The 25,618-nt window shown below is 34.9% G+C and overlaps 1 protein-coding gene across 7 annotated transcripts in view; it reads left to right on the top strand.

Moving 5' to 3' along the window:
• Positions 1-25,618, top strand: part of NIPBL (NIPBL cohesin loading factor) — a 142,626-nt gene that overhangs the window by 94,815 nt on the left and 22,193 nt on the right. For all 7 annotated transcript variants that reach the window (XM_083883843.1, XM_083883842.1, XM_083883848.1 and 4 more), the window contains 19 exons: positions 2,964-3,146; positions 7,491-7,688; positions 7,860-7,931; positions 8,022-8,111; positions 8,979-9,082; positions 10,300-10,386; positions 12,568-12,799; positions 13,464-13,615; positions 14,342-14,422; positions 15,501-15,601; positions 16,691-16,829; positions 17,033-17,115; positions 18,156-18,288; positions 19,184-19,327; positions 22,920-23,009; positions 23,257-23,471; positions 23,572-23,674; positions 24,515-24,613; positions 24,705-24,851. In XM_083883843.1, coding sequence (XP_083739969.1) covers positions 2,964-3,146; positions 7,491-7,688; positions 7,860-7,931; positions 8,022-8,111; positions 8,979-9,082; positions 10,300-10,386; positions 12,568-12,799; positions 13,464-13,615; positions 14,342-14,422; positions 15,501-15,601; positions 16,691-16,829; positions 17,033-17,115; positions 18,156-18,288; positions 19,184-19,327; positions 22,920-23,009; positions 23,257-23,471; positions 23,572-23,674; positions 24,515-24,613; positions 24,705-24,851 — 2,453 coding nt within the window. The remainder of the gene's footprint in view (positions 1-2,963; positions 3,147-7,490; positions 7,689-7,859; positions 7,932-8,021; positions 8,112-8,978; positions 9,083-10,299; positions 10,387-12,567; positions 12,800-13,463; positions 13,616-14,341; positions 14,423-15,500; positions 15,602-16,690; positions 16,830-17,032; positions 17,116-18,155; positions 18,289-19,183; positions 19,328-22,919; positions 23,010-23,256; positions 23,472-23,571; positions 23,675-24,514; positions 24,614-24,704; positions 24,852-25,618) is intronic.

Raw genomic sequence — 25,618 nt, 5'->3', positions numbered from 1 at the left:
AGAGCCAAATGTAACTGAATATAAAGTGAAGACATGGAAGTAGGTGTTATGTCTTAGTAAACTTAGAAAAAAATTTGGAAAATTAAAAGTGATTTTACATGGATTTGTAGATTTTAAAGAGGTTTGTGCTACATATTCTATTAATAATTTTAGAAAAGTTTCCCATACACTGAAAAGGCATTAGTGCGTGTTTTATAACCTAATTATTATTGCCACGTGACTGGATTCTTAGGTGAACTGGATTCTTGTATTTCTTTACCACTCAACAAAAAAACACTGCCTACATTATAAAATGGGAGATTTTAGAGAAGGAATTTAATAAGATATTTCTAGTGACTTTTGGGCTGCCCTGACTCAAGATAGCATAATTAATAGATAAATACTAACAAATACTAGATAAATGCTAATAAATACTAAAAAGCTCTTGACCAAAAGTACAGAATATCCTTGATTTTCTTCAAAAAGGATGATAAGTCTTTCTCCACATATATTACGATTGTACATATGTGTACAGTCATGCTTAACTTCTTTGTACCACATAAGTAAAACTCTCTGGATTTGGTTGTTTGCAATCTTCAGCAGCTAAGAAAACTGGGTTTGTGGCACATTTACTTCAGGGAACGTTGTCACAGAAAGGAAAACTTCAATGATACCTTATGGAGAGCTTCATAATAATTTTATTTATTCTCTCTTCTGTTGTTCCCTACTTGAATAAAGTAAGCTTTACCTATTTCCTAATAAAAGTAAAATGGGTAAGCTTATACAGTAATCTGAAATATCTGTAACAGGAAAGAGTACAAATCAAGCAATAGTTGAATTTGTCACTGGAGAAATAGAAACTTGAAACTTTTGAGACAGAAATAGAAAAAGTTTTACAAATATTTGAAGTCAATGTTTTTTCACTTATGTCTAATGAATGCTGTGATTTTTGATTTATATTTAAACAAGTACGAAATAAAATGTCTGTGAGAAGAGAAAGCAAGGACAGATATTCCTAGGAGACAATAGAATAGCCTGTGAGTTTTGTTTATTTGAGGATTTAATGCAACTTTTGTTCATTTACTTGTAGCTGTCTTTCACAATGTTTTTGTTTGGCCAGATTTATTGTAAACGTCATGCTACGTGTGTAATCCTGCTAATTTTAATGAAATTACCAACGGGCATAAAATTGAAAATAGGTATTAGTGAATCTGGATTTACAGCCTTCTATGAATTTCATTTGTGGAATTGTCTTCAAACTTGTATGTAAATTTTTCTGCATTCTGGGACTGGATGTAAGCTGCTCATGCACTGTATAGGCATACAAAGTGTGGGGACACAGTGCACAGCTCTGCAGCATCCAGCCGGGCCCTGGCTGTCATCCAGGCAGCTGCTGGTACGCACAGAGGAAATGGTCTGCCCCTGTTGCCGTACTTCTACTGTCTGAGGCCGAGTGCATAGCCCACAAAATTTATCACTAACCAAGAAACACAGCCAACCACACCATGGAATGTTTTACATTTTCAAAAGCAATATTGAAAGGTTAGGTGGCTTTGGTACATGGTGACTGTGTAAGGATGGCAACCTAACACAAATAGGTAACAGTGAGCACAGTGTGAAGAAAGCAGGGACAACTTTAACTATCACTTTATATTGTATATGTTTCACTATGTTGCTTCAAAAATCCCAATATCTGTTAAATTGTTTTTTAAAATACACTTAAATGCGATGACTTGCAGAGTATATTTTGGTGCTGGAACCTCAGAGTAAGACTCTTCTAATTCCAATTAATGATGTTTGAAGAGAAATAAAAACTCCAAGGACTTTCTTGCATTAGAAGTTAGGATAGTAAGACAAAAATGGAAATAAGCTTTAGAAAGTTAGCATAGTGCTATAGTGAATGCAATTTAAAAGTATATTATTATCCAGGAGACAGGATTTTTTGGAAGACTATGTGTGTATAGCAATTCGGAGGTGATTTCCTCTCCAAACAATATAGTATGCATATGGAATGACAAAAATGACACTTGAGACAAAAATGTTTCTTCGGTTGCTGGAAAACAATTAACAGTTTAGTTTAGCCTGACAGCTTGCAGATCTGTGTAATAGGGTCTTTGATAAATAAAATTAAGACATTGAATAAACAAACACCAAAGAAATACTTTTGAATTAATTTGGTTTCCCTGTGTCAATTGGAAAAATTTTGCCTGCAAATCTCCTTCATTCTGACTACTCTGGGTTTAATCTTGACTTCACATGGTTTCAAAATGATAAGAATGGTGATATTGTCTACCTATTTATTGCTGTGGAAAAGAAACCTGATTTGTTCTTCAGCTAGCTGTTTATCTGTATTAAATAAAAGTGTTTCAATTTTGTTTTGAAAATAATCAAGCAACAATTTGTGTTGCATCATCAGACTACCAGTGGGAGGTAAGAAAAAATCTGAAGCGAAAGCTGAGTTGTCAATGATTTGGCCTGTATTTAGGGATATGATCCCACAAGTTTTGCTACAGGTTGTTTCTCCTTACTGGAAAAGGAAATATTACTGTCTTGTGTACACTAATTACTATGAATGATAGTAAACAGAAATGTTAATGAGGCACTAAGAACCCATAATTTACTTAAAACTGTTAGAAAGCCTGATAAATTCAGAGGGTGAACTGAAATAATACTGAACTTCGTGGATTAGAGCAAGGATATCATTCTGCGAAGGTAATTCAAAAGGTGATTCAAAGATAATTCATTTTTATGACTGACAAAATATTTTTTTTGAAGGAAATGTGTATGCAGTTTATTGTGTTATTATTTCTAATTGTAGTGTGAAGTTTGAAAAAAGACTGTCAAATACATTCAGGTCTATCTAACTGTGATTTAACTGATTGTTAGTGCTTCTCCTGTGAATGGTTCCTGAGAAAGGACTGTAGTATTGGGCCCTCTTTTTTATCTTCAGTTTCACATTTGCTCTTCTTACTCTCCACTAATAGGTAGCATAGATCAGTCAGTGTTAAAGGAGTTGCCTCCTGAGCTCCTGGCAGAAATTGAATCCACCATGCCACTTTGTGAACGTGTGAAAATGAACAAGCGCAAACGTAGCACAGTTAATGAGAAACCAAAATATGCTGAAATCAGTTCTGATGAAGATAATGACAGTGAAGAAGCTTTTGAATGTAAGTAGTACATAATTCTGTTCCTTAAGGTAAAAAACCTAATGTTTTGTTTTTACAAAAAGATACACATTTTTTTAAGTTGGCTTCCCTAAAACATACAGCCCCAAATTTGCTGTCCTGACAACTGCCCAGCCAAGAACCCTTAGTTCGCTTTTAAAAGAAAAATTACTTGATTGCAATTTGTCATTCAGGATGAAAAGCAATGAGTTGTTAAATTTATTTTCTTGATTTCTTTACTGGAAACTGCTCCCTAGATCTTTTTTTCAGTTGTACTGTAAAACATTTCTAACCACTCAGATTAAGGAAAAAATCCTCTAAAGAAGCATAGAATTTATATACAAGTATATGCAGAGATAAATTTCATTAATAAATTCTTGAATTATTCTTAGCTTTATTGATAAGAAAAGTGGAAGATCTCTTCTTGGATTTACCTGACATAAATTGAGAATCTTACTGCACAAAAGTTTCTGAAAATATTTTATCTAGTATTTCTCATCATATTCCTTGAAAAGCAGAAGTTGTTCTTGATGAGTTCTCAAAACACCATTTGCTGCTTCTGCTATTCTTGAATTTACTGTTTTCAAGGGAGGAGAGGAAGCTTCTATTTAGAATTTTGCTATGCAATTGAATAAAATTCCTAAAGTAAAAAAGAAATTGTTATTTGCCTTTAAGTTAGGAAGATGTTTCCTACTTGTTGATATAAGTATGGTTGGTTAGTTTCTATGGTTGTACATTAACCAGCACTGGCAATAAACTGTTAGAACAAAGTGAATCAGTTCAGTCTGAGCTGTGTAGCCATACAGGGCTACAGAAGTCTGTTAACCTGAGAAGGACTCTTGCTTATAATGATTTTCCCCAAGTTTTGCATCTTGGTTTATAGAAACATCTTAATGAACTTCAATAAAACATAATGTTTTGGGCTTTAGTATTTCTTAAGGTCCAACAGGGAAAGATTTGTTTGTTCTGCTTCTTAGTATGCAACTATTCATCCAACGTATACACTGTATTTTTGCACATGAAAAGTATAACACTGTTACCTTTGATCGTTATCAAAAATGCTGAAAAGGATGTCCTTCTGTTTGTTTGTTTTCCCTTTTAATTGTAGCTGAATTATGTTCTGTGCATGAATATGCTGTCTTATGGTAAATTTAATCAGTCTAAATTATGTCAAAGGGTTAATGATAACTTGCTTCATTCAGGAATTCTATATTCTCTTTTTACCATATCATATCATCCGTATATGATGTTAATAATTTAGAACAGTAAGTTAAAAAAATAAATTCACTAAGCAAAATTATCTAAGTTGGTTGGGAATGGAGAGAATTGTCAAGAATTTTAAATACCCTAATCCATGTATTAGCCACAGTGGCTGTTAAAATTCTTAAATACAAAGTAGAACAAGTTCAGGAAAACTTGCACACTAATTATATGCCTTGAGGAATTCTAATTTTGTTACGTCCACTTAAGAGATCTGACCATCATTCTAATCAACTCAGTGAATACACTGAATTTCTTAAAGAATTTCTTAAAGAATGCTGTAGAACTGAACTGAATTTTAAAGAAGACAACACTATCAAAAATGAAGTATTTGTGGCAAGTATACTGAATGGATTTGTATTGTTACAAATACACGATTCTTAATTACTTTGTTTACCTAAAACTGAATTTAAAAAATATGAAATAGTGATTAGTATAGAAAAAGAGAAGTTTTTTGAATATTTCATTAAGAAGGGACATGCTATGAAACAAAATAATGAGAAATTAAAGATTAATGAAGTCATTCTTTTACAATAATTACTAAATGTGATATTGCATAAATGTTTGGCAGAATTCAGAAGGAAATTGGGTGTTTATATTCCAAGTAGTATTTAGTTATGTATAAAATAAATCCTACCTCTTGAAATGTTATTAATATTTAAGTTTTTAGTCAATTTTATTGACTTAAAAATAAATATGGTAGAGCAGTGATTGTGAATATTTGCTCCAATGTTATTTGTCTCATAGAGCTAGCAGAACTATAACAGATTCTGCTTTGTCATGCAGCATTGATAAATTGGTCAATCTAAAATTCTGATAGCAATATTTTAAGTTACTTTTCTTGTGGAAATGTAACTGGGGTCAGAATTCATCCTACAGAGCTTAGTGTTACAGATTATTCGTAAACTGGAGAAAAAACCATCTGCCTTCACAAATCACTGTCTCATGAGGTAAAGGAATCAGTTCAGATGTGTAAAGCCTTTTTCCAGTAAGAACTCTTTACTTTCTTCTCCAGTACATTTACTCCAGGTATCATAGAATGGTTTGAGTTAGGGTTAAGAAGCAACCTTTAAGGTCATCTAGTCGCAACCTCCCTGCCCTGGGTGGGAATGCTGCACTAATACAGGTTGCTCAGGGCCCTGTCCTGCCTGGCCTTGAGTATTTCCAGGTATGTTGCATCCATGGCTTCACTGAGCAACCTGCTCACTGCCTCACCACCCTCATGTAAGGAATTTCTTTCTGATCTCTAATCTAAACCTGCTCTCCTGCAGTTTCAACTCGTTACCCTTGTCCTAGGACTCCATGTCCTTGTGAAAGAATTCACGCAGGCTAACCTCTAGAGCCTGTCACAGTTCCTCCTGTCTGGGTAGCATCCATTCCCTCCAGTGCACCACACAGCTCTGTGTCATTGGCAGCTTGCTGAGGGTGCCCTCAATCTCACTGTCAGTGTCACCAAGATGTTACAGTGTTGGCCCCAACACCAACCCCTGAGCAATGCCACTTGTCATTGGTCTCCGTCTAACCATGAAGCCATTGACTTTGAGTCTTTGGGTGTGACCATCCAGCCAATTTCCTGCCTGCTGGGTGGTCCCAGATGGCTCACCATTTCTTCAGTCGCAGTTAACTCTCAACTATTTTAGGCAATGCTAGTACCTCTGCCATCCTGAAAATGACTGCACTTTTTCCAGAAGGAAGTCTGATCCAGACACAGTATAACTTTGGGCCTGAGTTATTACATGACCCAAAGAGTTCGACCACCTCTATTACATTTTTGGAATTCGAAATCTGTAGGAATTTGAAATCTGAACAGAAGTGTTCCCTTAGGGGTTATTTTTATCAATTCTGATCCTGGACTGACTATTGACTATAACCATATATTGAATATAAGCTGGTATGTTTCTTAAATTTAATAAATGGGTTGTCATAAGAACTTCTCAGTTCAGTTCCAGTTCTGTATAAATGCTTTAAGCCATTCTGCTCAGAAACTGTATGACTTATATACAGTCATGCCAAGGAGACTTCGGTGAAGACACACAGTATCAAGTCTGTTACATGCAGGTCCAGAAGCAAAAAACTCACAATAATAAACACTGTCAGTCTAGAATGTGATGTTTTGGAAGTGTTTTGATCTTTGCGGTACAGTCTGTAGTAGACATCTTTTTGGTAGCTTAGTTAGTTGATTATGTTTAAAAATGGAAAATTGGCTGATTTCATGGATGAAGCTACCTCCTCATTCATTTCCTTCTCTGTTAAAACTGAGCACTCTGTCAACTTCAAAACATACAAGACTTTCTTTTGAGGTAACAGAGAACTGTCATTCTGCTCCCCCATTTTATTTCCACCAAATCTCTGTATGCAATATTTACTACTGCTTCTTCAACATTCACTTTTGATGGGCTTTTTGGTCCTGTGTGAAAATTAATTAGAATAATTATGTGTGATAGGGGCTTGCTGTTTGGCCCAGAATTGTGACTCCTTTACACAAATTTCCTGCAGTATATACCAAGGCAAAATTTTAGTTGTCTTGGCAAAACAGAAAATCTTTTAGAAAATAGATTACCAAGTCTCACTGGAACTTGGTATGTTAGCAATCAGTGAATTGGAATATGGACACCCAGTAACTGTCACAATTTAGATAACTGAGGAAATTATCTCAATATTCTCTTAAAAAAGGATGAAACTTACTTTGATCTGTTCAACTTTGCTTAATTTGCTTTTAAAAACACAAATACCTTGTAAATTCATATTTTTAAATGTTTCTTGGTATTTTTGCCAGTTTCAAGCACAGTTTTTCTGTAATTCAAAAGAAAACATTAAAATAAATAATCCATAGCAGAGTTGTATCTAATAACTTTAGTGTCCATTTAATTTAGAGAACAGCTATACAAGAGTGTTGGACTTGCAAATCATAGAATGATTTCTGACCTTTATGACCATCAAGTCCAATCATACAACTAATGCAAAGTCCAGTACTACAATGTCCCTAAGCCCTACATCTGCACATCTTTTAAATGTTTAAAAATGTCCAATTTTTAACTATTAAAAGTGAAAGTTTTGTATTTAAAATGAAAATGCATTTATTTCTAGCTTCTCGTAAGAGACACAAAAAGGATAGAGATGAAGCTTGGGAGTATGAAGAACATGACAGAAGAAGTTCTGGTGACCACAGGAGAAGTGGTCATTATCATGAAGGAAGGAGGATTTCTGGTAGTGGCCGTTACCGTAATCGCAGTCCCGATGACTCTGACATGGATGATTATTCTTCTCCTCCTAGCCTCAGTGAGGGTAACTGATCCGTATAAGGATTTAAATTTATTCCATAATACTAGTGCTTTTTTTAATGGATATGTTAAAATTTTTTAAATGGATGTCATTGCATGGAATATTGAGTATAAGTTTAAGAAATATAAATAATCCTTTCTTTAAGTTTTGAGAAGTGTTTATTCTCTTAATTAGTGGCTAGAAAAATGAAGAAGAAAGAAAAACAAAAGAAGAGGAAAGCTTATGAACCTAAACTAACGCCTGAAGGTAATTCTAGATGATTTATTTTCTACAGTTTGTATTTTCTGCTTTTATGTTTAAGATTATTGTTTATGAATTTCCCTTTTTTTCCACCAGAAATGATGGATTCTTCAACCTTCAAGAGGTTTACTGCTTCAATAGAGAATATTTTGGAAAATCTGGAAGACATGGATTTTACAGCTTTTGGTAATGCATCAGAAATTTTCAAAATACTTGCCCCAGTTAGAAACTTGAGAAGAAACTGTATTGATATTTTTGAACTTCCTTCCTGGTGGTTTAATTTCATGTGATAACTCACTGAGGCATACTGGATTTATATTTGAGTGGTGGCTTTTACCTTTTCAATTTCACTTACCACTGCCTGAAGGAGGTCCTTCTTCCACTCTCTGCAGAATCCAAAAGGGGCATAAATCATAATGAGTAGTCCCCTTGGAGTGAAAGAATACTTCTTTGGAATGTCATTAGGGTGTTACCTTCTGCCAGACATGTAAACAAGATAGTTCTCTTGCTAGGCATGTCTGAGGCACATAATTACACATCTGCTACATGCAGATATGATTATTCAATTGAGGCAGCAAAATCCTTGTGAATTTCTGGCTAAGTCCTTCTGAATTTATGGCTAATCACTTACCTATTTCAGTAGAAAAACAGTCTCCTTAGCTAAGTGTCTAAGGAAGTAGTTCATGTCGCCAAAGGTGACTTTATTTTGAAATGGATAATGGAACATTGATTAATTTTTTTTCCTACCATCTTTGTAGCAGGACATAGTAAACAAATTTCTACAGATTTTAAAGCCATAGTGTATGCAGCCTTGAACTTAAAAAGGAAGTCATTAGATCTTTCTGTGTCTGGTAACATGATTTTTGTCTAAGATTAAATACGATTAAGACTCAGATTATCTCATGTGCTTAATTTCTTACATGTTTTTCACCACAACCAAAAGGTGTCATTATCAGTCTTTGCTAGGTGCTAATTATTTCGAGCCATTTGATGCTGGCTATTTGGACAATCAGCTCTTTTTTTCAGTTAACTTTTTCATTCTTTTTTCTTAAGGTGATGATGATGAGATTCCACAGGAATTGCTATTGGGCAAACATCAGCTTAATGAGTTGGGTAGTGAATCTGCAAAAATCAAGGCAATGGGCATTATGGACAAGGTACCTCTTCATAATCTAACTTTTTGTGAAACATAAAATACTGATCAACATAAAAAAACTTACGTCCTCTGTAATGACGTTCCACCCTCTTGAGGGGTGCACAGACCAAAAAAACAGCTGACCTTCTGCTCACTTAGCTCAAGTGCCTAGGAAGTTTCAACATCCTTACTGTTACTCTTTCTGAAGCTGAGACGTTCTTGTTGTAAGTCTTTCTCTGTGTCCTACTCTTCCCCATTCAGCTAGAGGAACTTTGGTTGGTGCAAACTTGTTGATGACCCACCTCTAGAAACAGTGTTCTTAATTTCCTTTTATCTTCCTGAAGCTCTTGGCTGTGGGCAGTCCTATGTTAAACTCTTTGCCTGCTCTTGACCGCTTACATTTGTGGAGTGTCTGAAACTGCACACTATCATAATTACTCTGGACTACTCCAAACTTCTTTAATCGAAACTTTAGATATTCCTCCTGGATATTTATTCAGTCTCCCTACCTTCCTTTGTAGATTGGGGGTGGCATGATCATTTCTCTTTCTTCATAGCTCTCACCCTTAACCTCTGTTCCATATTTTTCACACATACATACATACATACATACCTACATACATACATACATACATACATGTATGTCTATACGAAATCAGTTTTGTTGCTTCCAGTGGTGAGTAGTGTCTAGGTGGGGTAAACTGGCTCTCCTCAAGGTTAAAGTATTCCACAAATTATTTAATCAGACTTCTACAGAAGATCACTAAGTGAGTTCAGTTTACTTTTTTCAACATTCTACTTCTTTGAAGTTAGCACTAATATTAAGAATACATTTCCCTTTTATTATCTTTCAAGTATCAGGGAATTTGTTTCTGCTTGTTCATGCAGTATGGATTTTCTCCTAATAAAGCTCTATATGGTCAGTTAGAATTTGTAGCTCATACGTGAATTTGGTAAATTCCTATTTCTAGAACCAAAAAACCAAAAACATTAATGACAGGCAATTTAAAAGTTTGTTTCTGTAGATTTTGCTGGTTGAAAATGCAGTTTAATTGCAATCCTAGGATATATTTTACCTGTTCTCATTATAGTGTCTGCATTCTCCTTATGCAAAATGACTTACAGTTGAAGTGATTCTGGTTGTACAAGCTCTGTCCATCATTCCTCAATGTTCTTTTCAGCAATTTGAAATAACTTATATTCCTGCAGTTGTTTGACATGTTTCTTTGTTTATTTTAGCTCTCAACAGATAAAACAGTAAAAGTCCTGAATATTTTGGAGAAGAATATTCAAGATGGATCAAAGCTTTCTACTTTACTTAACCATGTGAGTTTGAAATCTCATAATTACACACCATTGTGCAGAACAGTTTTCTTCACTTGAGTGCTATTTAGTGATAGGTTCAAATACTCTGTATGTGTGTAAAAGGGATTTCTGATATAACATGTATGTGATTGAGTTTGCCAGATCTTAATACTTGAAGCAAAATTCAGTTAATTATATTTTTTCAGTACTGATCATGTTTTACTATAGTAGTGACAACTAGCACATGTATTAGGAGCAATGCATTTTCTTTTGTTTCATTTTAGATATTATAGTTTCATCCAGAAATATTAATGATAATTCTGGTGTAATCTGCATTGTTGGATGTTTCTTTGCTATGTGTCCATAAAACATCCCTTACAAAATGGAAGAAATACTGCAGTTTTCACATAGTCTATCTTTCTCCTGAGCATTAAGGATGAAGTTTAAGGTTAAAGTGTTCTTACACTGCAGAGTGACAATTTCAATGTAAATACAATTAACGGGAAGTTTAATATTTTAGGATGGGTTTTTTTCCTGGAATTTCTAAAACTACTCAAAGATTTTGAGGTTTTGTGGCGTTGATGTTCCATATTTCAAATTTCACATATTTACTTATACTCTATCTATTCAAAACAATATTGCAGCAAGGTTAGAATTGAGTTTTACAGAAAAAGCCTCCTCACCTGTAGAAATAAGAGAGTAGTAAATTATATCAGAAAAGAAGAATTTGAACTTGCACACAAAAACCAGAGACACATTATTTGTACCTAAATAATTTCATCTAAATATTTTGCAAGGGTTTCAAAATTTCAGTATATGGTTCTGAATGTCTTTGGCAATACAAAAAATGCATAAAAAGAAAATACTGGTTTACCTGGTCTGCTTCATTCTGATGAAGTCTTTAGGCTAATGATTTTAAAGTGATATTTTTCTTTTAGTTTTTTGAAGTAAAACCTCAAATTATTAAGAAGCTAATGAAATTGTCCAGTGCTTGCAATTCAGAAACAAACTTGGATAAAAAAAAAAAAGAAACAGTTTAAAAAAAAAAATGAAATAAGTTTTAGATTTTCTTAAAACTATTAAAAATTATTCAAATCATTGTGGCAAAGCAAGTCTCTCCTAAGGGGTAAGCTTGCTACTTTTACAATGCAGTGAGGATATCTTACCTCCATGTCAGTATATTTATATTTTTTAGAGGCAGAGGATTCTTTAATATTAATTTAATTTCGAAGATTAATTAGGGGAAGCTTTTTTTTTCCCCTTAAGGTGTCATGTGTGTACATAGCAAATTTTGTAAAGCCGTTGTATCTGGGAAGTTTGCAAGGACCTCTCAATTTGCAGATTTTTGTTGATTCTATAATTATGTATATTATATGTGTAATGCGTCGTTCTATTAGTTCACATTCTCTATCCCAAAGGCAAAAAGCTGTTAGTTTCTCTGATCTTTACAAGGAGAGCCAACAGTGTTGAAGTGTGGTGTCATATAGGTAGTAAAGACTCTTTTTCTCTGGAGGCTGTGTCCCTTCCAGAGAAGCTATGAGAAATTCCACCTAGCTGTGCTCTAGTAATGTGATTACAATATTTAAGTAGTGCTGGATGGTCATATTTAACCTCATGTATGTTTGTTTTGGTACCTCATACAAACACAGTAATACAGGGACTCAGTAGCCTATGGTGATCTAAATGGACATATTTGGTAAGAGGTTGATAATGGATGGGTTAGTCTATGAAGCAGAAAAAGTATACTTACAGATTTCATGTGACTTGCAACAGTCTTTTTGTATAAGAATTCCCTCTAGTGGCAGAAATTAGATGGATCAAAGCAGCAACTGATGCCACTGAAGAAAACAATGAAGGAATTAGATTTTGCTTAATGTACATTGGTCTTAAATGGAGCATGGAGCAGTCTTCTCTCATAGTGTTTCCCAATGAGGCACAGGAACCTTCTTTGTGTTCTAACAGGAGAATACAGAATACAGGACTTGGAAGACCAGTAGCTTAGAGAGACATTACAAACTTGTCACTAGTAAAGCAAATATTACTTCATTTTTAAAACAAATTATTTTGGTATGATAAAGGAAATACAATATTTTATACATGAGTGTATGTAAGTGTATTAATGTAATGTTATTTTCTTTTACTTGGTGAGAATAAAAGTTCAACTTCTTGCTCATACTTTCCTGCTTTTCTTGTCTGTTGCAGAATAATGACACTGAAGATGAGGAGAGATTATGGCGAGATCTTATTATGGAAAGAGTGACAAAATCTGCTGATGCTTGTCTTACTGCTATCAATATTATGACATCACCAAATATGCCTAAAGCTGTATATATTGAAGACGTAATAGAAAGAGTTATTCAGTACACAAAATTTCATTTGCAGAACACTCTCTATCCTCAGTATGATCCTGTGTATAGAGTGGATCCTCATGGTGGTTAGTATGCTAAGAAATCTTTCCATATTAAAAGATATAAAAAATTAATCTACTATATGATGATATAAATGATTTGTGGAATAAGATTTTTGTATGCAACTTTTATACTGACAGTTCTTTCTTATCATATACAGTATCCTGAATTAAGGCACAGTTATTTCTATGATGATAGAACTGTAAAAAAACAATGAAATGTGTCATCTGAGAAACTTAGTCATATAGCACCTTGGTTTACTGCAATAATATCAATGTAACCAAAGTATTTAGACTAAACTATTTAGAAGTTTGAAGTTCAACTTTTATGTATAGTTCTTATATGTTGAAATAAGTAATTTTGAAGTCATAATCTCCATGTATATAATGTTTTGTTTCAGGGAAAACTATTTATCTTCTAGCCTTTTGTTTTCACATACATACCTACAGATGCATGGCTCCAATTTCAAGAACTTTTCTAAAAAGCTCAAGTCCAGAATTTAGACTAATTAAGAAAAATAATTATCGTGTGAAATTCCTGCTTTTCAGCTGATGTTGCTAAATAGTTTTTCTAAATTGCTTTTGCAAAGCTGTAGTCATTCAGTTGTTTTGGGGGCACTTTTTGAGGAAGATCATCTCTCTAGTACTTGAAATACTGAAATTATTAATGAATATGTATTTTATTTTCTAGGTGGTGTTTTAAGTTCAAAAGCAAAACGTGCCAAGTGTTCCACCCACAAGCAAAGAGTTATAGTGATGTTGTATAACAAAGTCTGTGACATTGTCAGCAGCTTGTCAGAATTGCTAGAGATACAGCTTCTCACAGATACGACTATTCTTCAGGTAGGTTTTTTCAGAATTCCTGTCCAAAAATGTTACTTTTCATAGAGTAAATATGAAGTATAGTTGTCTCAGTGACAAGAAGTTTGAAATCAGTAGTACAAGCTTTTGAATTCTTAACATCAGAGTGACTAATTTGTTGTGTAGTATGTCATTTGCATCTTCTCTTCTTAAGAGGAGTTTCTTTTTGAGAAGTTGCATCTTCTTCATATTATAAAACGTTTAATCTGATTGTATTCAGGTATAGAGTAGTAGAATCATTTACACTGGAAAAGATCCTTAAGGACATCAAGTCTGAACTGCCATTTGCACCAATAAACCATGTCCTTAAACATCCTGTGTAATCTTTCAAATATCTACAGGGATATCAGCTGAAATGCTTCCATGGGCACTTAAAATCCAATTTAAATCATCCCTGGTACAGCTCACGGCTCATTTCCTTTGTCTTGTCACTTGTTAGCTGGGAGAAGAGACCAACCTCACCTGGCTACACTCTCCTTTCAGGGAGTTGACTATAAGGCCCCCCTGGAGTCTCCTTCATGCTGAACAGCCTGATACCCGCTCAGCCACTCTTCATAAGACCTTGCCCTGGTTTAATAACTTCATTTGCAAATAATACGAAGTAATTGTTGAATGCCTTACCTGCTGAATGAATAACTGAGTTGTGAAACTGCGTAAATACCAGTTTGCTAGTCCTGTATACTTAAAATAACTTGTATCCATTGATAGGTGTCATCGATGGGAATAACACCTTTCTTTGTAGAAAATGTCAGTGAGCTACAGTTATGTGCCATCAAATTAGTGACTGCAGTAAGTACTTTTTAATATATTGTACTTGTGCCTGTACTGCTGAGAGTTCTCAGGGCATTTACATAGCCTGTATTTTCTCTCTCGTTGAGAGTTGGAGTGTAGAATTACTGATTTTCTTGCATGTTTTTACAGTTTGATATCATAATATGGAAATAGTGTTATATCTACCTGAGCTGCCCCTATTTGCAGAGTACTCTACAGAAAGAAATTGCCTACTTCAAGCAAGAAGCTGCTCAATTTTGATTGTCAGTTTAAGTGTAAACACAAACTCCTTCCTCTTACCTGTCCTTTTTTTATTTTAACGGGTTTTTTAAAATCTTTAATCCTGGCTGTGTGGTTTTCCTTGTTTCCTATGTTCAGGTTTGAACTTACACAATAAGTCATAGAACTAGTATGGTATTTCTGTAAAATAGAATAAGTTATTTTCTTCTGAAGAGGTGACTATTTGAAAAAATCACAGGATAGGTAAAATATTATTTCAGGAAAAATGTAGTGGAACACAAATGTCCTTGTTCAAGTGGGAGATTTTAATCTCTGTAAGGATTATATACTTCAGTATTCTGCCCAAACAAAAGGGGAGGCAAAATCAACAGTTCTACTCTGTAAATTGAAAGAACGTATCATGTCAGACAAACACTAAAGCCTAGAATATGAAGTAAAACTGTTTTCTTAAATGTACTCTACAACCTACATGTGTTCATGTAAGTTGTGTTAAAACAGTTTTCCTTTGTACTGAGAGAAATAAATACCAAGTCAAAAAGCTTAGTATTACACGGTTTGACTTTTCTATATAGTATGTTATACCATTGACAAAAATATTTTAAATAGAGGGTATTTTCAAGACCTATTACACATTTATATAAAGGTTTTTTAAAAACCTCTATCTGGAAAAGTTTCTATGTATTTTTTTAAAAAATGCTTGCATTGGTAAAGCAATGTGTTAATAAGCTGAATTACAATTTATTAAAGTGTCATATGCAGTATATACTTTCATATATATTTATTTGCAATATATTTTAAGAGCTATATTTTATGTAACAATAAATCATTGTCTAATAATCCTATAATTATTAAATAGGTGTTCTCCCGCTATGAAAAACACAGACAGCTAATTCTAGAAGAAATTTTCACTTCCCTTGCGAGACTACCAACTAGCAAAAGGAGTTTGAGAAACTTCAGGTAACTTGTGATGTAAATTAATAACTTGTAGACTATAGTATTTACCGCTTTTTAGATGTAGGATTTTAGGCTTCTTTGATAATTACACTAAAAATGTGTCTCTACAAGCTGCACTTTGTGCAGGTTGAGCTTTCAAAACAAATTTTTGACAAATGTCTTGTAATAATTGCTTGGGTTTATGCTATCACTTTAGTGCCTACTTACAAAAATAATTGAAAAATCTTATTACTTTTCTCACTAAGAATGTGAATGGGTGCAATGTTAGTGTGCGTTGAGGATTATTTTTTGTTGGTCAATTCTTTAATTCTGTTTGTATGGAGTTACATAATTGCTTCATTGCTAGCTCTTTCTAGGAAAATTCTGGCTGAATTTCTTTGAGGATACACTCACGGAGGGAATCAGTCTCATATCTGTATTATCTCATATGTCAGGGTATACCACCTTTCGATGTTAAGTGTAGCAATAAGATGGTATTGGTGTGTGTATGGGCAGTAAACTCATAGTATTTCTGAGGTTACATCAGGGAAAAATATAGTCTTCTTACAAACTTAAGACAGTTGCCTGCTGTAGTTTGTAGTCTGCTATGCTGCTGCAGATTATTCTAAGTGTAGTTCTTGTAAAAGTCAGTCTAGGTCGCGATCATTATTTTCTGTTTTTTAAAAGTCCTACACATTTCACATACATTAAATACTACAGAAGAATTACTACAGCAACAGTTTGGTGTGGTGTGTGGTGTGTTGTGTTGGAGAGAACATGGAATACCATATAGGCTTACAGTACATAGTAAGCTTATTATTAAGTATTTTAGCAGGTAGGTGTTTGCTTTGTTAAATATTCCTGTAGCTGTTTCAGCCAATGAACAGTGTGCTGTTTCAGTTTACCTATTCTGTGCAAGAAAAATACTTACTGGTTCTGTTAGGTCAAATGTTACACTGCATAAAAAGAAGCAAATTAATAGAAAAAAGGTCTAGAATGTGGATTTCTAGCTGTGGTAATCATTTCTAAACATACTACTTGTGAGCAAAGGTTTTTTGTGTTTTATCCTTTTGTTCTACTTTTAGTGTTAATACTGTATTTTCTTATTAACAGGTTAAACAGCAGTGACACTGATGGAGAGCCTATGTACATTCAGATGGTAACAGCACTAGTTCTGCAACTTATTCAGTGTGTGGTGCACTTACCATCAGCAGAAAAGGATTCTAATTCAGAGGAGGAATCAAACAAGAAAGTAAGAAATTTTAAAATCTTTTTTATGTGTGTGGAATTAATTATGTGTGTTCATAGGTATAGTACATTATTACAGTGCTCTAGTAATCAAGCACTGTAATTTTATGTCTGCTTTAATTTTTTGATGCCTGAAAAATGATGATATGGATTGTAGATTGTAGATCTATGCTAAGATAATAGACAAATGTATCTTGTTATTTTTAGGTGGATCAAGACGTGCTTATTACTAACTCGTATGAAACAGCCATGAGAACGGCACAAAACTTCCTTTCTATTTTTCTTAAGAAGTAAGTACTGTTGCATTCTTTAGTGTATTGATAAACCCAATTCCAAATGAATACTTTAATACCTGACCACTGAACAGTGATAAATGCCTATTCATAAAGTTATTTATAATGGCATACTTTATAGATGCCTAAGAGACTTTCTTGCCTAGGCGAAAACGTTTGTAGAAGAAAAATTCTGCAAAGTGTTCTTCATACATTTAGTCTCACAGTTCATGTAGGATTCCTTTATTATGGGTCTCTTACTTACCTGAAGCCTGAAAGAGAAGGCTGAGCAAATATTTAAGATAAAACCATGCTGATTCAGTCATCAGATATAAAAAACCTAAAAATTACTTTTACTGAGCTGAAGTTATAAGTTTTACATCTAGTAGCTCAGAAAGGAATAAAAAATGTATCTGAATTAACCATAGGATTTCAAAGAACAAGTCTTTAGGTTTTTATTATATTAATTTCTACACTTAAAGCTGAAAAGCTATTTAATAAGCTGTCTAGCAGTTGTATGCTTCTGATGTGAAGCTTAGGGTTGATATATAAAAGTCAAAAAGTGTCAGCTGTGTTAATTTTGGTGGGGTTTTTTGTAGTTTTGGTTGATGGGTTGGTTTTTTTTGGCATTCTGATTGTAACCTTTGTGAAACATAATACTGAGATGTGTTACCAGATAAATGAAACCAAGCTTAAAGAACGTAAACACATCAACTTTTAAATATCCTACTCTAGCTTAATTTTTATAATTCTGCCTACTTTGTCTATCCATGTTAATATAGATTTTAATGCAAAGCTAAAAATAAAAATCTTAGCAACAAAATCCTGCTGTCATGGATTAGCTGCTTTATTTCCAGTGCAACTTGGAGTGATAACAGTTTAAGCTATTTCTCTGCAAATTAATAAAACAAATTTTCTGCTAGTATTTCAGATTTGTTTTCTTGGAATTGCATAAAACTATTTTTTCTGATTAAACATAGGATCGCTTCTGTTTATATCAGAAGAAAACATTACATGGCTGTTAAATTCGCTTACAAAAAGCATTTTCTTTTTAACAGGTGTGGCAGTAAACAAGGGGAAGAAGATTACAGGCCACTGTTTGAGAACTTTATTCAAGATCTCCTTTCAACAGTCAATAAACCAGAATGGCCAGCTGCAGAGTTGCTACTTAGCTTACTAGGAAGGCTGTTGGTAAGGGAATCTTGGTTTTAACTGTATGAATTAATTTCTTATTACAATGAAGACTTGTTTATTTCTGCTGAAACTACTTTACAATGCTTTCTGCTTGTTGACACACATGCAGCATATAACTATCTCCTTGAACGTATCACTACTCTGCAATACATTAATAAAATTTTGGTTAGAGGATCATTCATAAGGAACTTGTTAAAAATTGTATGTATAGTTTCCTGTTGAAGTTCAGTTCCTCTATTTGATTACATTTTCAACATTAAAAAGTGTCATATCATAATATCTAATAAGTGCATGTATTTATTTGGGGTAAAGTCAGCCTAGTAGCTGTAATTATACATATTAAGTATCTTCTCTGGATATTCCTTTAGCACAGAACCAGAAAAAAACTCAGTGGTTTGGTTTTTACAACTACAGCAAATGCTTATGACATTTTACGGAATGGGAATGTTTTTGTTAGTGTGTTTTTTGAGTGTTGCTCTTCACTATTATAATGTAATTAACACAGTAATTTGAGCTGCTTCTTGAAAAAATAATTCATGATTTTGTTCTTGGTAAAATGTAGCTTTATATTTGTGTGAATGAGGAGGTAGCATTATGGTGCTTAAAGGCTCTGCTGTTGGAGATCTACTGTGCTAGTTGTCCAGTTTCTTTAATGAGAATAAGTATTTAAAAAAACTCTGGCAGATTTATTTGTAGAGTGAGAGAGACCAAATAAAAAAGAAACATTAAGATACAGTAAGTAATGTGTGTGTGATGTAATAGTAAATTACATAATTTTATGCAATATGGAAGTTAGGTGGACATTTTAATAAGGTAAAGCTATATTTTGTGAGAAGAATCCCTGTGGCATAAATAAGTATTTATTTTTAAGTGTCTATTGTGCTTTTCTTAGGTTCACCAGTTCAGTAACAAATCTACAGAAATGGCATTAAGAGTTGCATCACTTGACTATCTTGGAACTGTAGCGGCAAGACTGAGGAAAGATGCAGTCACTAGCAAAATGGATCAAGGATCTTTAGCCAGAATCCTCAAACAGGTGTGTGGATATCCATGGCAGCCGGTTGGAGATCTATCCATTCAAATGCTTGACATTTTTAAATACACTTGAAAAACTGACATTACGGGGCATCAGTCTTAGTTCACTGTTTAAGTTTTTGAATCAAGTATACACAATTTATATATATCACATTTGTTAACTTGTGTCTTCCTTGCACCATTTCTGTAGTGATCCTATAAATTAATCACAGTCGTTAGTCAGTTTTCTTGTGACAATACTGAGGAAATAATGGAGCAACAGCTGGATTTTATCTTAAGAGGACTTAAAAGTGCATACAAACCTTCATTTGCTATTGCAAAGTGGAACCTGAGCTTCTGGCACTCAAATATATGCTTTAGAGGGTTAATCTATTAGTCTCATAGGGTTAGTTTTTACGTGGTGTAATTTGATGTTGTGGAGGGGGTTTGTTGTTTTTTACTGAACTTTCATACGTGTCTGTAGTGGGTTAATGCTGGCCAGATGCCAGGCCCTCACCCAAGCTGCTCTGACTCCCCTCTGCAGATGCAGACAAGACAAAATGTAAGGAAGGGTCCATGGGTTGAGAGATAAGGACCAGGAGAGATCACTCATCAAATACCATCAGGCAAAAAAGATCATGGTAGAGATATGAAGTGAATTTTATGAACAAAATCAGAGCAGGATAATGAGAAGTCAAATAAACCCTTAAAAACACCTTCCCCTACCCCTCCCTCCTTCCCAGCTCTATCTCCTACCCCAGCAGAGCAAGGAGACAGGGAATGGGGGTTGTGGTCAGTTCATCACCCGGGGCTTCTCTCGCTGCTGAAGGAGAGGAGTCAGTGCCCCGCTGCACCACGGAGTCCCTCCCATGGGAGACAGTTCTCCATGGACTTCTCCAGCATGGCTCCAGCTCAGGGGCAACAGCTCCTTGCAAATGGCTGCAGTGTGAGTCCATCCCATGGCAACAGCAGCCCTCAAACTCTGCGGAGTGGGTCACTCTTCCATGGGTGCAGTCCTTCAAGGACAGGCTGCTCCAGCCTGGGAGCAGGGCCCGCTTCCCAGAGGTGTCCCACAGGCTCACAGGCTCCTCTCAGGCACCCACCTGCTCTGGTGTGGGGCTCATCCAGGGGCTGCAAGTGGATCTTTGCATCCATATGGACCTCCCTGTGCTGCAGGGGCACAGCTCCTCACCATGGGCTGCACCAGGGGCTGCAGGGGAATCTTGGCTCTGGCACCTGGAGACCTCCTGCCCCTCCTCCTTCACTGACCTTGGTGTCTGCAGGACTGTTCCTCTCATATGTTCTCACCCTGCTCTGCTCTGGTCACAATTGTACAAAAGTACATCTGAACATTTTTGTTCTTTCTTCTAAAATATGTTATCACCAAGACATTACCACCATCTCTAGTTAGTCTTGGCCAGCAGCACCTCCATCTTTGGAGCCATCAGGGACTGGCTCTGCTGGACGTGGAAGGACCTTCTGGCAGCTTCTCACAGGGGCTACCCTGTAGCCCTCCCACTACCAAAACCAGGCCATGCAAAGTCTTTCAGTAGAAAGCCCATATTTCTGCTAATGCTGCTGAAAATCTGCAGGAGTGGCAATATATGCTAAAGCAGGGTATGCATTTGGGCTCTGTACAGTACATAATATGAGAAAATCTCATGTCCCATGTGTCATTTTACAAATGGGCGCTTGCATTTTTCTTATGGACACTATACATTTCTTTCTGAACCAACTGTTCTCAGGATTTCCCTTCCACTTCCCTGAAAAGACTACAGTTCTATTACATGTACTTTATCATGACCATTAGATTTATATTGAAGGAAAAACCTCTATACTTATCAGGCATTCAGTTAGAGTAAAAGTCATCTACTCTTTTGTGAGGCTGATTCTTCCCATAATTTCTTTTGATTAGAATATTCTACAACGTACAGTGTCAAATGTTTATATCCATGATGTAATATAATTTATACTTCTGTATGATAAGGGATTATAATTCTCCGTTGTTGACAGTGATTCTGAGAGTTTTACATTATATTTGGTGAGGAAGTATTTCAGAAGAATCCTTTTCTCTTTCCTTATTCTCAGACATTGTAATAGTATTGAAAAAATATTCTAGAAAGATATATACCTGAGCAGTGACCTGAATTTTTGTATTTGGTTTCAGGCTTTTACAGAATCAGGTAGCTGCTAGGCATTGGCATCTGCAGAACATAAAATTGCTGTGGGCAGTTGAGTGCTAAAGCCTTTTTTTCAGTTTTTCAGGAAACTTAACATCATTAATGATAGACAGTACCATCCATGCATTGTGGAAGGTGTGTACTATTCAGTACAGTCAATCAGGGTAAACTGTTATGTTACTTATAAATTTGTAAGAGAACAATACAATATGTACAGTACAGCTGACCCTTACTTTCCTGTTCAAATGGCAAGAAAATAAAAAGATCCAGTGGCAGCTGTTGTCATCAGAAACTTAAACTGTTATTTCTATTCAGAAATTAGCTCACACCTCTACAGTTTTCCTTTCCTGCTAAATTGAATACTTCTGTTGGATATTTTCTTCTGCACTCTGATATCATTACCACAATATTAGTCAAGGATTGATAAATGCACATAGTGCTCTCTACTGTGGTTCGGACTCATGATTCATAGAATAGGTTTTAGAGGAAAATCTATTCTGTTTTGACATTTTCAAACAGCATTTTTTTTTAGAAATAGATTGTCTAGTTTATTTGAACACTTGTACATGCTTTTCATTAGTTTATCTCTTGACACACAGATGTTCTGGACTTGTTAATTGTACCTTTCTCCACTTACTGATGTTTGCAAGCTATGTTATGTGCTGCATATGTGTCAAGATTCTCAGTTGATGCTGTTAATACAGAACTAAAGATAGGTATAAGTTAGAAGTTTCATTGCTGACAAAGAATATTTTTTTTCTGACTGGAGAATTTAAAGCCAAAAACTATTCTTCTACTTTCATTTTGATTATTGAATATGATTTTTATAGGCTTCACAGTTTCTCTTTGTTCTGGGATTTTTATTTGTTTGAAAGTAGTTAGGAATTAAGCATCAAGCACCCCTCATATTAAGCCAGTTATCTACAGAATTTCAAGTTTGTCAAAGGCCAGAATTTCTATTCACAAATTGCAAATACATCAGGGTGTTAAATAAATAAACAAATACATAATCAGTATTATTTGTCTTGTAGGCATGCTTTGAACTCTTGAACTTGTTCATTTTGGGGTAAAAGAATAATGCCTTTTTTTACTGTAACATCAGCAACTGCAAGGATCTGAATGTTTCAATATAATATTGAGGAAATAAGGGTGTGTTCTGGGTTTTATCCTTCGTTATTTTTCTGTGACAAGGTCCTCATGCAGGATCATAGAATGAAAACGAACCAAATAAATTAGTCTGTTTTAAAACCAGCCTTATTCTGCTCTTAATATTTTTTTTTACCTATAACTAATTGGTAAAAAAAATATTAATACTGTACAATTATGCAAACAACTGACTTAAATATATTTTTTTTACATGGGCATGCAGATTTTCAGATGGTAACTAGGACTGTGCAATACTCTTGTTTATAACTATCTTTCTATTTCTAAAAGGTTTCAGGAGGAGATGATGAAATTCAACAGCTGCAAAAAGCATTACTAGATTATCTGGATGAGAACACAGAAATTGATGCATCATTAGTGGTAAATTTCAGCTTTCTTTCATCAGGAATGTATATAAATAATTTCAGTAATATGTACTGAAGAAAATTGTTTTTGATTATATATATTAGTGTTTCAGTTAAATTGTCACCATTTCAAATACTGTTGATTGTGTTTTCCAAAATAATGTGGATCCATTAGATTTGCTAAATCTCATTATAAATCTGTTAATTTTCTTTTTCTGTATCTGTTGGTTTTGTTTTCTTTGCATCCTGGTCTATTTCTGAAGTTTTCTCGGAAGTTTTATGTAGCTCAGTGGTTCCGTGATACAACTATGGAGACAGAGAAAGCAATTAAATCTCAGAAGGATGAGGATTCATCTGAAGGAACTCATCATGCGAAAGATGTTGAGACCACAGGACAAATCATGCATAGAGCGGAAAGTCGCAAAAAGTTTCTTCGCAGCATCATTAAAACTGCTCCATCTCAATTCAGTACATTAAAGTATGTTTCAGTACCACTTACTTCTTTGTTAACCATACATTTGATGTTTTAAATAATTTTTTGGGAACACGTCCTGATTAACACATGGAATTTATTTCAGGATGAATTCTGATACTGTGGACTACGAAGATGCATGTTTGATTGTTCGCTACTTGGCCTCCATGAGGCCGTTTGCCCAGAGCTTCGATATTTATTTGACACAGGTAAACTGTGACTGGAAGTTGTAGTATAGTGAGACACAGTTGGATTCTAATTCCAAACACTTTCACAGCCATGTGCTATATCTATCTGTTGTTGAGCAGAGGCATTTACAGACCATGATAACACCATGTGCTTTCATATTCTGTATTAATGGCATAAGTGATTAGGTTTCTTTTTCTTGCATGTGTTTTGTATGCTGTACTGTGCATACGTTATTTTATTTATTCATGTACGGCTATGGCAAGATTATTGCACACAGTGAGAGGATCATTACAAAGTGTTGAAATAACTTCCACAACTTCTGTAAGATGGCTTGTTCCTTTCTTAAGATTAACCCATGAAATTGAGCTTCATTTCATTTGAAAGTAAAACTCAGATTGGCCAGCTGTTTGCAGTGCGTGTTGCTGTTATGTTCAGGAGCTGCTGTTTGACCAGTGTAATTTCTTGCTTTTTCTGGGAGAAGGGCACTAACACTGGCACAGTGACATGTTTGAAATTCAGCACTAGTTTAGGTTGCACTACTTAAATTGATCTCCATACAGAGCCATTCCTATACTGTCTGTATCCAGCTCTGCTATTAAAAGAACCATGGTGAAAGCCACAACTGAATGACAAAGATAGAATTTAAGGTTAAGAACCTTACAACCCATTTTAGAGAAGTAGCACATCATGGTAAATATCCATCACTTGCATGCATCTTTTAATTCTCTGAGAAGATAAACTCAGCTTTTAGTTGTTATTTTACTAATACTATTTATTGTAATGTTATTGTGCTGAATTTTTGCTCTTAATTATTATTTGGTACTTTCCCAAATTGAATCTTGGTTTTTGTTCTCTTCCAGATTCTGCGTGTACTTGGTGAAAATGCAATTGCTGTTCGAACAAAAGCCATGAAGTGTTTGTCTGAGGTTGTTGCTGTGGACCCCAGTATTCTAGCCAGGGTAAAAAAGAAATTATCTACTATGTACATATCACTCTTAAAATAAATCTTTATTTCTTATTCTGAATCTTTGTTTCATATGTTCTTTTTAGCTGGATATGCAACGAGGAGTTCATGGGCGGCTAATGGATAACTCCACCAGTGTACGAGAAGCAGCTGTGGAGCTGCTTGGCCGATTTGTGCTCTGTCGCCCTCAGCTTGCTGAGCAGTATTATGACATGCTGATTGAAAGAATATTGGTATGGTGACTTGTGGTAAAATAAGTAGAATTGGAAAATTTGCTTTTAACTGAGTGTGTTTAATAAATTGGAATTGTTTGAATAGTGAGCCATTACGCTTTTAAGAACACCTTTTAAAATACACCACTTGCTTCTAGGGAGACTTTTTTATGTTGAAAGGTGAACTTCTACAGAAAGTCATACTGCATCAGGACCAAGGCTATATTCCTTTAGATTCTATTGTTAGTGCTCAAATTATCTGTGTCATTGTTTCAACCCAAATAGAAGTTTAGCACACACAATACAGCTGCTCACTTAACCCCTGCATCTCTTACCCTCACCCTGGGAGGATTGCAGCCAAATTTACATGTTGAGATAAGAATATTTAATAACTAAAAATAAAGTAAAACACAATAAAAATTATGAATAATGATAGTAAAAAGGAAACAAACCATTGATGCACAAAGCAATTGCTCACCATCTGCTGACCGATGCCAGAGCTCTGTTCCCAACCTAGATTGGCTGTGCTTTCTGATAACTCCCTGCAGTTTTTGTAACAGGCGTCATATTCATTGATGTGGAGTATCCCTTTGGCCAGTTCAGATCACCTGTCCTGGTATACTCCCTCCCAGTTTCTTTTGCCTACCTCCTCATTGGCAGAACATGAGGCAAGGAGGGAAAAAAAAGTCCTTGACTTAGGATAAACATGACTTAGCTAAAACCAAAACATCAGTGTGTTAGCAACACTATTCTCATTCTGAATCCAAAACACAGCACTGTAACAGCTA

The sequence above is a fragment of the Zosterops lateralis genome, assembly GCF_965231275.1.
Source record: "Zosterops lateralis genome assembly, chromosome: Z".
Lineage (NCBI taxonomy): Eukaryota > Metazoa > Chordata > Aves > Passeriformes > Zosteropidae > Zosterops > Zosterops lateralis.
The sequence above is the reverse complement of the archived record's forward strand: the minus strand, read 5'-3'. Positions and strand labels throughout refer to the sequence as shown.